General features: G+C 49.3%; 1 protein-coding gene across 2 annotated transcripts; it reads right to left on the bottom strand.

Annotated features, from left to right (window-relative positions):
- Positions 1 to 215: 215 nt before the first annotated feature.
- Positions 216 to 2,645, bottom strand: Fezf1 (FEZ family zinc finger 1). 2 transcript variants are annotated; one of them, XM_057789681.1, is made up of 5 exons: positions 2,220 to 2,645; positions 1,848 to 2,069; positions 1,391 to 1,525; positions 979 to 1,111; positions 216 to 574 (listed from the first exon to the last, which is right to left on the bottom strand). In XM_057789681.1, exons 1-5 carry the CDS (start codon positions 2,643 to 2,645, stop codon positions 216 to 218), a joined length of 1,275 nt encoding a protein of 424 aa, XP_057645664.1. The 2 variants fall into 2 exon arrangements, with proteins under 2 accessions (XP_057645664.1, XP_057645655.1); XM_057789672.1 differs by having other exon boundaries at positions 1,848 to 2,645.
- Positions 2,646 to 10,377: the final 7,732 nt, after the last annotated feature.

Here is a 10,377-nt window from a genome sequence, read left to right as displayed (position 1 = left end):
TGCCTATATCGAATATAATACACAAAACCATTTAGCAGGTGCATGCAAGAGGCGAAAGGCCAAGGAATGTAGAGGCTTCTGGGTCTGCCCGGAAGTGAGGGGCTCAAGGTGCCCCGATTTTTGCACGAGAGCCTAGACCAAGTGGTCAACCCTAGTCTGCCGACCTCCGCAGTGGGGGCCTTCCCGCTGGGGTTGTGAAGGATCTTTGGTCTCCATCACTGGTGGCCTTGGTGAAGCCCGGGTTGCAGAGGTCCGGGAGGCGGCAACGTCGGCTGCAGTGGCTGCAGAGGTGCAGGCGGCGGCTGTTGCAGCTGGGACGGCGGATCGTTGCCTGGCTCCCCAGTAGGAGTGCGGGTCAGCCCCAGGCTGCTGTCGTGCAGCTTGCGAACGTGCTTCTTGAGGTCAAAGTTCCTGCAGAAGCCCTTGCCACACGTGGGGCAGGTGAAAGGCTTCTTGTCGTTGTGAGTGTGCATATGGAAGGTGAGGTTATACACCTGGTGGAAAGCCTTGTTGCAGATATTGCACTTGAACTGCTTCTCCCCGCTGTGGGTCAACTTGTGGTTTTTGTAGTTCCCTGAAAGAGAAAAATAGCCGGGATAAGGTTCAGGATAGAGCTTGACAAGAAGATAGAAGATGGATACAAGGAAAGGAGACAGGCTAAAGAGCTAACACAGCTCTGACCCAGGGTGCAGGGCGCTGGTTCTCCTGCATTTATTTTTGAGCACTGAGTTTATTTCTTCTACATTTCATATACATTCATTTATCCAATTATACTAAACGAAAACTGGAGGTTACAAAGAAGTACCCTTTGATGTGTCAAATATGTCTTTTCTAACTCTGGTCAGACCCGAGGGTAGGGAGTCAGAATGCAGCCTTCCTCAGATAAGAACCTACAGGTCATTTTCAAGACTGAATCGAGAAGATTCAATCCCGCTTTCCAAAGACCCAATATGAGAAGTCATCTCCTGGGTTCAATACCTTTTTGATGAAATCCTTTGCCACAAAATTCACACACGAATGGTTTGTAGCCCGCGTGGATCCGGGTATGTGTGTTTAACGTGGAACTTCTATTAAATGCTTTACCGCACTGGTTGCATTTGTGAGGTTTTTCCTAAGCAGCAGAGAGAAAGGAAAGAATAGAGCCTTTAATTTGAGGTACTTTGTTATTTTGATGCGGAATCCTACCAGCACAATACACTAACACCCCGAAGCTTTTAAACAGAACAAAGGCAACAATACAAAACATCTCCCCAGTCCAGCCAGCACAGTTCAACAGATCTTCTGCTTAAGAGCGAGGCCCTGCCGATCGATTTTTTTTTGGGGGGGGGGTCGGGGGTGGGGAGCAAACAATTCCGAACTCTACCGGGTAAAATTATACAGAGGAACATACTTGCGTGTGAATGATCTTATGTCTGCAAAGGGTGCTGGCTTGGCGGAAGCCTTTGCCACACACTTTGCAAACGAAGGGTCTGGCTCCTGTGTGCACCGGCATGTGACGGGTTAAATTATAGTGCGCATTAAAGACCTTAAAAATAAACACATAGAAACAGGTTAGATGACCAAGAGATTTGAATTCGAAGTAGACAGAGGAAAAAAGGGGAGAAAAGGAAGTTTTACCCCCACTCTCAAAATACTAAAATGGGATCAAGGGAGGAAGAAAGGAAAGGGAAGGGAAGGGAAGGGAAGGGAAGGGAAGGGAAGGGAAGGAAAGGAAAGGAAAGGAAAGGAAAGGAAAGGAAAGGAAAGGAAAGGAAAGGAAAGGAAAGGAAAGGAAAGGAAAGGTAAAGGTAAAGGAAAGGAAAGGAAAGGAAAGGAAAGGAAGAAAGAAAGTCCTTTTTGCTTAATACCTTTCCACAGACTTCACAAGTGAAAACTTTGGGTTTGGCATTAGGAGAGCCGCGACTGAAATCCGAGGTTTTGAATGCGATTTTTTCAGACAAAAGTTGGGCGCTTTCTTTCATATAATGCTGCAGCTGCGCCTGGGACAGGTCTTTGAAAGCTACACCCGAAGGGAGCTTCTCCACCGCCGGGACAACCAGTTTATTCCTTTCGGCTAAGTATGTTTTTGGCTGTGGGTGCAAAGGGGAACTGAGAAAGTAGGAGGCCACCGGGTGGATGTTCACGCCCGCAGCCGGGTGGCACGGGCCATCACCTCGGTTCAGGTAGCACAAGGCGCCCATAGCGTGGAAGGACGAGTGGTTGACCACACGCGGCCTTACCAGCTTGTACTGTTGCAGTGGCAGCGCGTCGCGGGCCAGGTCGCCCTTGAGACTTAGCGCGCAGTTGAGCAGGTCGCTGCAGCTGAACGCCGGCGCGGAGGCCACCGCGGGCGGCGCCGGAGCCTCCAGATTCGGCTTGCGGGACTCGGAGCCAGTCACTCCGACTTTGGAGCTCGTGTCGTACGCCACGGGGACGAAAGGGATCATGCAGGGGATCGACGAGCTGAGGTGCAGGGAGTGCTTGGGGTCTCCTTTGGGCACGGCTCCGTGCAGGAAGTGGGGGACCGGCAGGGCCTTAGGCTCTGGGGTGCGCGCCATGATTCGTTCGATGGAGAAAGCCAAGGGTTTGGATGTGTTCATCACGTTGCCCCGAGCTGGAGCAGTCGCTAGCATTTTGGTGGTCTCGTTGAGGCAGCTACTGTCCATGACTGAGTCGCCAGCTTCCGTCCTCCGGGGTTGGGTTGCACGGTCGTTGCCTTGTCCCCTGCTTGTCACAGACCTGCGGAGAGGACAGGCACCGTCACCACCAGCAGCCTCCTCCTCCTCCTCCCCAGCATCACCAGTCGAACCTGCCTGCCCAGCCCAATGGACTCCTGCCAGCCCATCGCAGAGTTCTTGGCGCACCAATGACTCGGGGACAATCACTACTTATTTCTATCAATAGAAAGTGTTGTGTCAATAACGCAGCCAAGATCTCGCCAATCGTTAACTTCCAAGAGGAGAAGGTAAACTAGATAATTGCTCAATTCGCTTCCAACAGTCAACAGGAAAACTTTTTTTTCTCTGCAGTCGGTGACTACTTTTCATTGGTGAGAGAGGTTCCCCCGCCCAGAAGAGGCGGGGGCGCTCTCCGCACTGCGCAGTGCCCTCCCCTACACGCAAGCACTAGCCCGCACACACTTCTCTACTCTTCACTCACCCCTCCCCCTTGCTTCCTCTGTCTTTTTAATTCTCAATCTGCTTAACCAGGCTTTAGAGGCCAAGCAAATCTGAGATCAATTTTCTCGTTTAGCTCTAAGTGACATCATCTAAAATCATTGTGCTAGGGCTAAATAAGGAAACAGAGTCTAATTCAGGGGCAAAAGCCAGGCTATATTTATCAAACGCCGGGCTCTAGAAAGCCATGACCAGGAAGCCTCTGACGGCAAAAGCCGAGTTTTCTTTGCTTGGTTCGACTGAGCCCAGATCCGCCACGCTGCCTCCTACGCAACCCACTTTCGCCCTCCAGGACCCGGGGGTGGGGGCTGCTCATTCCCTGAATCCTGGAGTCTCTACGGCTCGAACCGCGTTTGGACCCTTTGGAAGACACCAGCAGGTAACTGGCCTCCCAAAATGCCCCTGAGATTTAAAGGCCTTGGGAGGCTTGTTATGTGTTTGTGGTTTTGTAAAAGCGACGCCCATGGCAATAGTCCTGGGAAAGACGCACTAGCACCACAAAGTTGAGGAGTTGCAAGGAATGAGCGGGTGTCACACCACAAGAAACCTAGACACGGGTCGGACTCACACACAAACACACGCGAGAGAGCGCTTCCTTGAGTTTCCAGAGAGAGAGAGAGAGAGAGAGAGAGAGAGAGAGAGAGAGAGAGAGAGAGAGAGAGACAGAGAGAGAGAGAGAGAGAGAGAGAGAGAGAGAGAGAGAGAGAGAGAGAGAGAGACCCGAAAAAGCATTTCTTCAAAGAACTTGCGCCCACGGCTCTTTCCGAGCAGAGCTTTCTAAATGTTGAGCCAAGAGGGAAAATAGAATCTAACGATCCCCACCACAGCTACCAGTGTCTGCATGCCTCAATAGCGGTCGCCCGCCACACCTAGTGTGTCTGGGCGTAAAGACAAACTGAGAGAACCGTCCGCCCCAAGTGGTGATCACAGCCACATTTGTGGCCCCCAAAGAGCGCTCGGCGACCCTGAGCGCACCACCCCCACTCTCCCCCGGGCGTCTGGCGCCATTCTGTTTGTGTGACGCCTGGGCCTAAATTCCTGGGGTTGAGCTGCGGGAGCTGTGCGAGGCTTCCGTGAAGACGCCAGAGGCAGACGCTCCCAGCGAGCGAGTTCCTGGGGGCTCCAGCCCGATCCAGAGCAGAGCAGCGCGCGCGCCTTCCCCCGAGCAGTCGGAGCAGAGCCTGCTGTCGCGAGGAGCAGAGTCCGGGGGGGTGGGGGGTGGCTAGGCGTGCTCCAGAGGCTGTAGGTAGCAGGAAAACCCCGCGCTTCTCAAGCTTGCGCCCCCAGGAGCGCTGAGCTGTGAGCCCCGAGCCTCACCGCCTGGAGGCAAACTCCAAGCACCACCCGCCTGGTGAGTTACTCTAATGTGCGTGGGTTGGGTGCCCAGGTATCTGACCAAGAGTGTGATGTGCTGTCCTCCTGGTGGGAGCCCTGGAAAGGACCAACAACTGGAGGTGGGAGCCTTGGACGGTTGAGCCCCAGGTCAATTTACTTAAAGGTGCCAAGATGGGGTTCAAGTAGATCAAGTAGAGGCAACTGGCTTTCAAGTATTTCTCCCGCCATACCCCTTTTCTAATCCAATCCAGGGACCTAGGCTCCTCCGCCCCACCTGACCTGGCATAAGCCAGTTTAGCCACTGCCAGGAAAAACCAATGAGCTGGAAACCAAAAGAGCGAGTCGTTGAGACCTGACAGTGAGGCAGAACCGCAGAGTGGAAGCCGGAGAAATAATCGCTCAAAAAAATAAGGGCCGGCAGAAGTCTTTTTGAAAGTTGCGGCGGCTAAGAAGCCAGATGGTGGGAAAATCTGGCTGTTGGAGGCTCGCCTTAGTGGCTAGGCCAGGGAGTGTCTCATTTCAGGTATCCAGGCTGCTTCTGGAAGACCGGTGAAGCAGAGAGGAGCAGGAGCCCCGAGCGAGACACCCGGGACAGAGAGGAAGAGGCTACACAAAACCCACACAAACCAGGGAGGCGTTGTGGAGGCCTTTTTGGCCTCAGTTTCCCTCAACCGGAAATGTTCATTCGATATGTTTTTGGGGCCTCAGAACCTCGGTCCTTCACCCTGATCAGACAAAGGGTGCAAAACCCGAATTGCTTAAGGAAATGCTGCAGGGCGGGGGTGTCCCTGTCCCACGACAGATGGGTAGAGGTTAAGACTTTAATTGTTGCCTTGGGGGGCGGATCAGATTCCCTTTCCTACCTGCCCTTCTCCAACAGCGAAACCTCTCCCTTCTGCCGCACTCCTCGCTCGCCGGTACAAGTTTAAGGAAGAAAGCCAAGAGGCGAGAAACCGCTCCCACGCGGAAAGCTTTGGAGCGCCCCGCTGACTCGAGCAATTCGCCGGCCTCCGCAGCGTTACCTGCCTTCTTGACTGAATGCTACCAGTTTCTTTTACGTTTGTCGCGTGTCCCTCCCTCTTCTCTTTTTCCCCTCCCCCTCCCTTCTCCTCACGGGGGAAAAAACCTTTATTTGCCTTCGATAAATTTCCTCTTCGATGGACATTAGCTTTTAAAAGAGGAAAATATTAGCTAAGGGTTCTATATAGTTAACATTTCAATAGTTCGCTTTTCGTTGGCCTTTCTGGGGGGATTTGCCTTTTATGCCAAGTGTTTGAAAATGTCATTTGAGTAAATATAGTCAGGCACCAGTTATTTCCTTTCTCTTGAGATAGCCCTGATATTACTAACCCCAAAGATTGAAGATGTGTTTTACAAATCCAAGTCTCAATATGTCGATATTTGTTAATATTTTCCCCTCAGTAAATAACCAAAACATGCATTAACGTTAAATATGCGTTCCATAAGGTACAAGATTCTCTTAAAATATAAAATGTATTTAGGGACAGTTTTTTTAATGTCAGAAATGAATACTTTGTTTTATTTACAAACACTTGAAATTACAGAAACAGTAACAGGTGCAGAGCATAAATTTGGAAGATTTAGAAACTTCTCTGAGATTCCACCAGTTTAAATTGTTTGATTTACTTAAAGGGACATAAAGGAGCTTTGTTCATTCAGTTAATAGCAAAATAGAAACTTATGGATCTTTAGAATTTCTTGGAGAATCCTATAACCACCCTGTTTGTTTGTTTAGAACTAATTTTATGTGCCCTACCCATCAACTTTAAACCCAAATGCAAATTGGGTTTAAATATTTAGGTTGGCAAGCATGAGACAGCTCAAGAAACCAGAACAGCCCTTGATGTAAGGAGGCCTAATTACAAAGTGGAATCGATACCTGAACAATAAGAAAAATTTTCCTACTACATAACAACTGAAAGTTACATTTTCTGTGGAAATCTAACCTTCTATTCCAGTGTTGTCTTAACTTTGTCCTTTATAATTCTTAAAAACTTGTATAATATCCATCAAACTTTTTACTTGCCCCCCTGTCATAAGCTGGTAGTTTTAGGGTAAAGATTATTGCCATCTAAAATTTAAAAAAAAAATAGGAGATAGCTATGAATTGTTCTGTAATTTTTTACTATTTCCTTAATAACTCACAAAATACTGAGTTTTTCTTTAATTGAAAAATGAATTGGGAAACGTGGTAACATAGCAGATCTTCAGCCAAGGACATTGGTTTGCCACTACCTATATTTTTAGGGCTCTCAGACCCAACAAGCACCCCTGACTTGCAACCCTCTGCCGCTAACAGTCAGTGTTCCTTACTACTGTTATAATCATTGTGGCATCCTGTATGTTTGGGTGCATCCACACTGTTTCCCGTCTAATAAAATAACACCACCAGCGACACAGGTCGCTTCTACAAGAGAAAAGGCATCCCTACATTCCTCTACAGTCTTTGTCAGGCATGGGTGTTTTGCTGTTTCTTCTGCTGTGCGATAGAGAGGTGGTGTTGGGGTTGGACACAAACAAGGTCTGCTTGGTTCAAAGAAAGCCCTTTTGAATACTTCAGACTAAGGATGGGATACACAGTAGGACTCACTTTGTAGCTCATTAGCAAGCATGAGGAAAACGGCTTCAGATTTAAGGTTTCTAGATTGCTTTTAGTTGATTTGGTGAATGATGCCGAACTCTTGAGGTGGGTACCGGCGGAGAGGACTGGGGGGTGAATGTCAAATTACATTGCAATAAATTCTCATACAATGAATACAAATATTGTGTTAAAAAAGAATCCTTGACAATTTTGTGTACCCTGTCACCAGTTAGGACTCTGAAGAGTCCCCCCCCCCTCCGTCCCCGCGTTGGGGGAGTTTGAGAACAGTTTGTTATTGTCTTTAGACCTCAGTTGTTACTATTTCTTTTATATTAGGATTTTCCTTAAATTCAATGATATTATTCCTCTCAAAGCAACATTTGCATATTAAATCAATTTGTAAAGGGAAGTGGAACGGTCTAACTTAGGGGTGTTCAAAAAGGCGGCAGGTAGCCCCGGCAACCGCCTCTAGGGCTGGCCGATGTCTCTACCCCTACCCTAATACTGGGATTTCTCTCACCCGTTCTTACAGGCCTGTGAGGCGTGTCCCTTTCGGCTGCGAGGCTACGTGTGCGTGCGTCTCAGGCCTAGACTCGGTGGAAAAAGAAGTTCACAAACAAGGAGTTCAACTTTTCCGCGGAACAGCTTAAAAGTCAAGCAATCAAAACCAGCCGTTTTGCTTGTAATTTGCAACGGTGCCACTGAAAGTTGAGAGGCAAACACGTACAAAAGGACGTGCCTAAAGTAATTTTTCCTTCCACACGGACAGCGTGTCTACAATGATAGAAAAGCTGGTTCATGCAATTGATTAGCATTGCGCAGAAGTTACCAGATAATTCCTAAAAAGTCCTTTAGTGGCTAATAAAAACCATATTCAACATAAAGCGCGACTCTTCCTTGATTTTGGCCAGGGTTTTAAAGCAGTTTCGTTGTTAAGTTCAACCATTTTTTTTCCAGAAGTGATTCCGTGAAATGAAAGGCGATAATAGAAATTGAAATAACAGAGTGAAGGATGAGGTTATAGCAATAGAGAAGCAATATAGGCAAATCAACATCCGTGAGCCAGAAATCTCTAGAGCCTTTTACGAATTCAGTTACCTCCTGGATTCCCGTCCACAGCCGCTTGGGCCCGGGAACGCCCTGAGCTGACCCGCAGCCCCTGGCTGTTTCAGCCTCCGTCCGCCTGCATTCAGCCTGGAAGCCCCGGGCCCCGGTTGCCCAGGGAACCTGTGTTCCCAGTAGCTTGAGGTAGAGGATAGAGGCGTTCTGCCTCGGTTACGCTTCAGTTGCCAGAGCCCAGCCCCAAGTAAAATTCGAAAGCTGAAATTTCGTCCCTGTCCGTACTCTTTGCTTAGTTCTCGCTTACAAAATCAGCTAAAACGACGTCTCCAGGGCTGAGAGAGGTGGAGCTGCTGCAGCTGCTCAGAAGCTGGGACTTTGGTGGGGGCTGGAGAGCTGGGGCCGAGTCTCCAGCGGCGGCTGCCAGACCTTCCCGCTCGCCCGCAGCACCTTGCGTGTCCCGCCCAGCTCTGAACAGCCGCGGCGCCTCCCCAGGGCACGGCCCCCACCTTCGGTCAGGCCAGCGTGACTGCGGCCGATCTGGTCCCGAACTCTGGCCTCAGGACCATCTCTGGCCCTACAGCCCCTCCCCGGCTCAATCTGCTCCTCCCTCCCCGCTCCGCAAGCAAAAGACGAAGAAGGAAGGGGAGGCTTGTAAGTTTCGGGAGGGGGCGCGGGGTTGTATTTACGAGACCAAGAAACAGTTGACGGAGAAGTAGTCTGAAAAGTTTTTGAACAGGACGCTCATTAATAGCCAGGCTTTGACGACTCCGGGTGTAAGTGAAGGGTCAATCTACAGGTCAGGTGGACGGAAACAGACCTGGCTGTAGGGCAGGCCTCAGGAGGAACGAAAGATTTAAGATTTGCTGTTGTTTTTGTTATTATTATTAGTTTTGTAGGTCAATTTCTTAAACTATTTCAAAGTACCTGTAGCACTTCTCAGTATATCCTGGAAACATCTTACAGAAGTGTGTGTATGTGTGTGTGTGTGTGTTCTCTCCACTCTTGTCTGAGTTCCTGGAGATTCCTTACTTTGAAACCGGTTGGTTGGTGGTTAGAAGTAATTAGCCTGACTTTGGTCCTTACCGTTTCAGCGACAAGGAGAGAAATTTTCCTAACAAGAGATCTCTTTTACACCTTACTATTTAAGTGATACGCTTCAGTTTGTCTTTCTGAGTCCTGATTTCCCTCGGCCAGACCCCAGACTTCCAGTAACACTGAACCGAGATGGCAGTGGTACCAGACTTCTTCCCGTGGCCACCTCCAGCTGTCTTCCACAGCCCTCAGGGGCAGAAGGAGCCGGGTTCTAGCTCTTTCACTGCAAAGCGGTGGGTGCTCTTTGATAAACCATCTTGGCTCTCCCCACCCTCCTAAGGAGTGGGTTTGTTTAACATAACCCTTAACATCACCCACTCTAGGGAAATCCCTAGAAGAAAGAAGCTTGACCATTTATCAAGGTCTCTTGCTGCATTTTCGAATATCAATTTGGGTTGTTGCCTTCTTACTGGATAGACATGTTTGTTGCCTGTAACCCCGAGTTTAGAGAGCCCGAGGCAGGAGGATCACTGTAAGCTCGAGGTCAGCCTGGCCTACAGAGATCCAGTTTGAAAAACCTCAAAACAAACAAGCAAAAAATTTTACACTCTTAGTCTGAATTGATTTAGAAGTTTTCCCGTTGATTTTCTAGAAATCTTTCTTAACTCCTACTGGTTAATTCTGGCCACTAGTCTCACAGAGGACCAGGGTCCTGGAAACACCTAGAACCTCCAGCAACTTGTTGTGGGCTCTCGGTGACCTGGGGGGTGGGGGCTGGCAGCTTGACATCACGAAAGCCTGTGCGGGCCTGGCGGTCAGCCCCCATGAAGCTACAGGGCAGCAGCTTCAGAAGCTGTCTGGGTCAAGAGTGGAAGGGAAGTGCCTGTAGAGAAAAAAGCTGGAGAACCGGGCAAGGCTGTGTGAATCATTCAAAGACTGAATGAGGTCGGTTCCTGTGTAGCTAGTGAAGGAGGAGAGTGTGTCTGTGTGCGTAAGGGGGGGGGGGGGGGGCTCTCCCTAACCCTGTGATTCACAGCTTCTCAGAAATTTACATAATACAAGGGCGTAGATGTAAACCTAAAGGACAAAAATAATAATTCAACGGCACATATTTTATTTTCGCACCGCGGACCTGGATGTGTTCCCGGTGTTGGCACGTTTTTCCATCTTAGAGCTCTTTACTCAGACGCA

This window comes from Chionomys nivalis, chromosome 1 (genome assembly GCF_950005125.1).
Source record: "Chionomys nivalis chromosome 1, mChiNiv1.1, whole genome shotgun sequence".
Classification (NCBI taxonomy): Eukaryota; Metazoa; Chordata; class Mammalia; order Rodentia; family Cricetidae; genus Chionomys; species Chionomys nivalis.
Note: the sequence above shows the minus strand (reverse complement) of the source record. Positions and strands in the feature narration are given on the sequence as shown.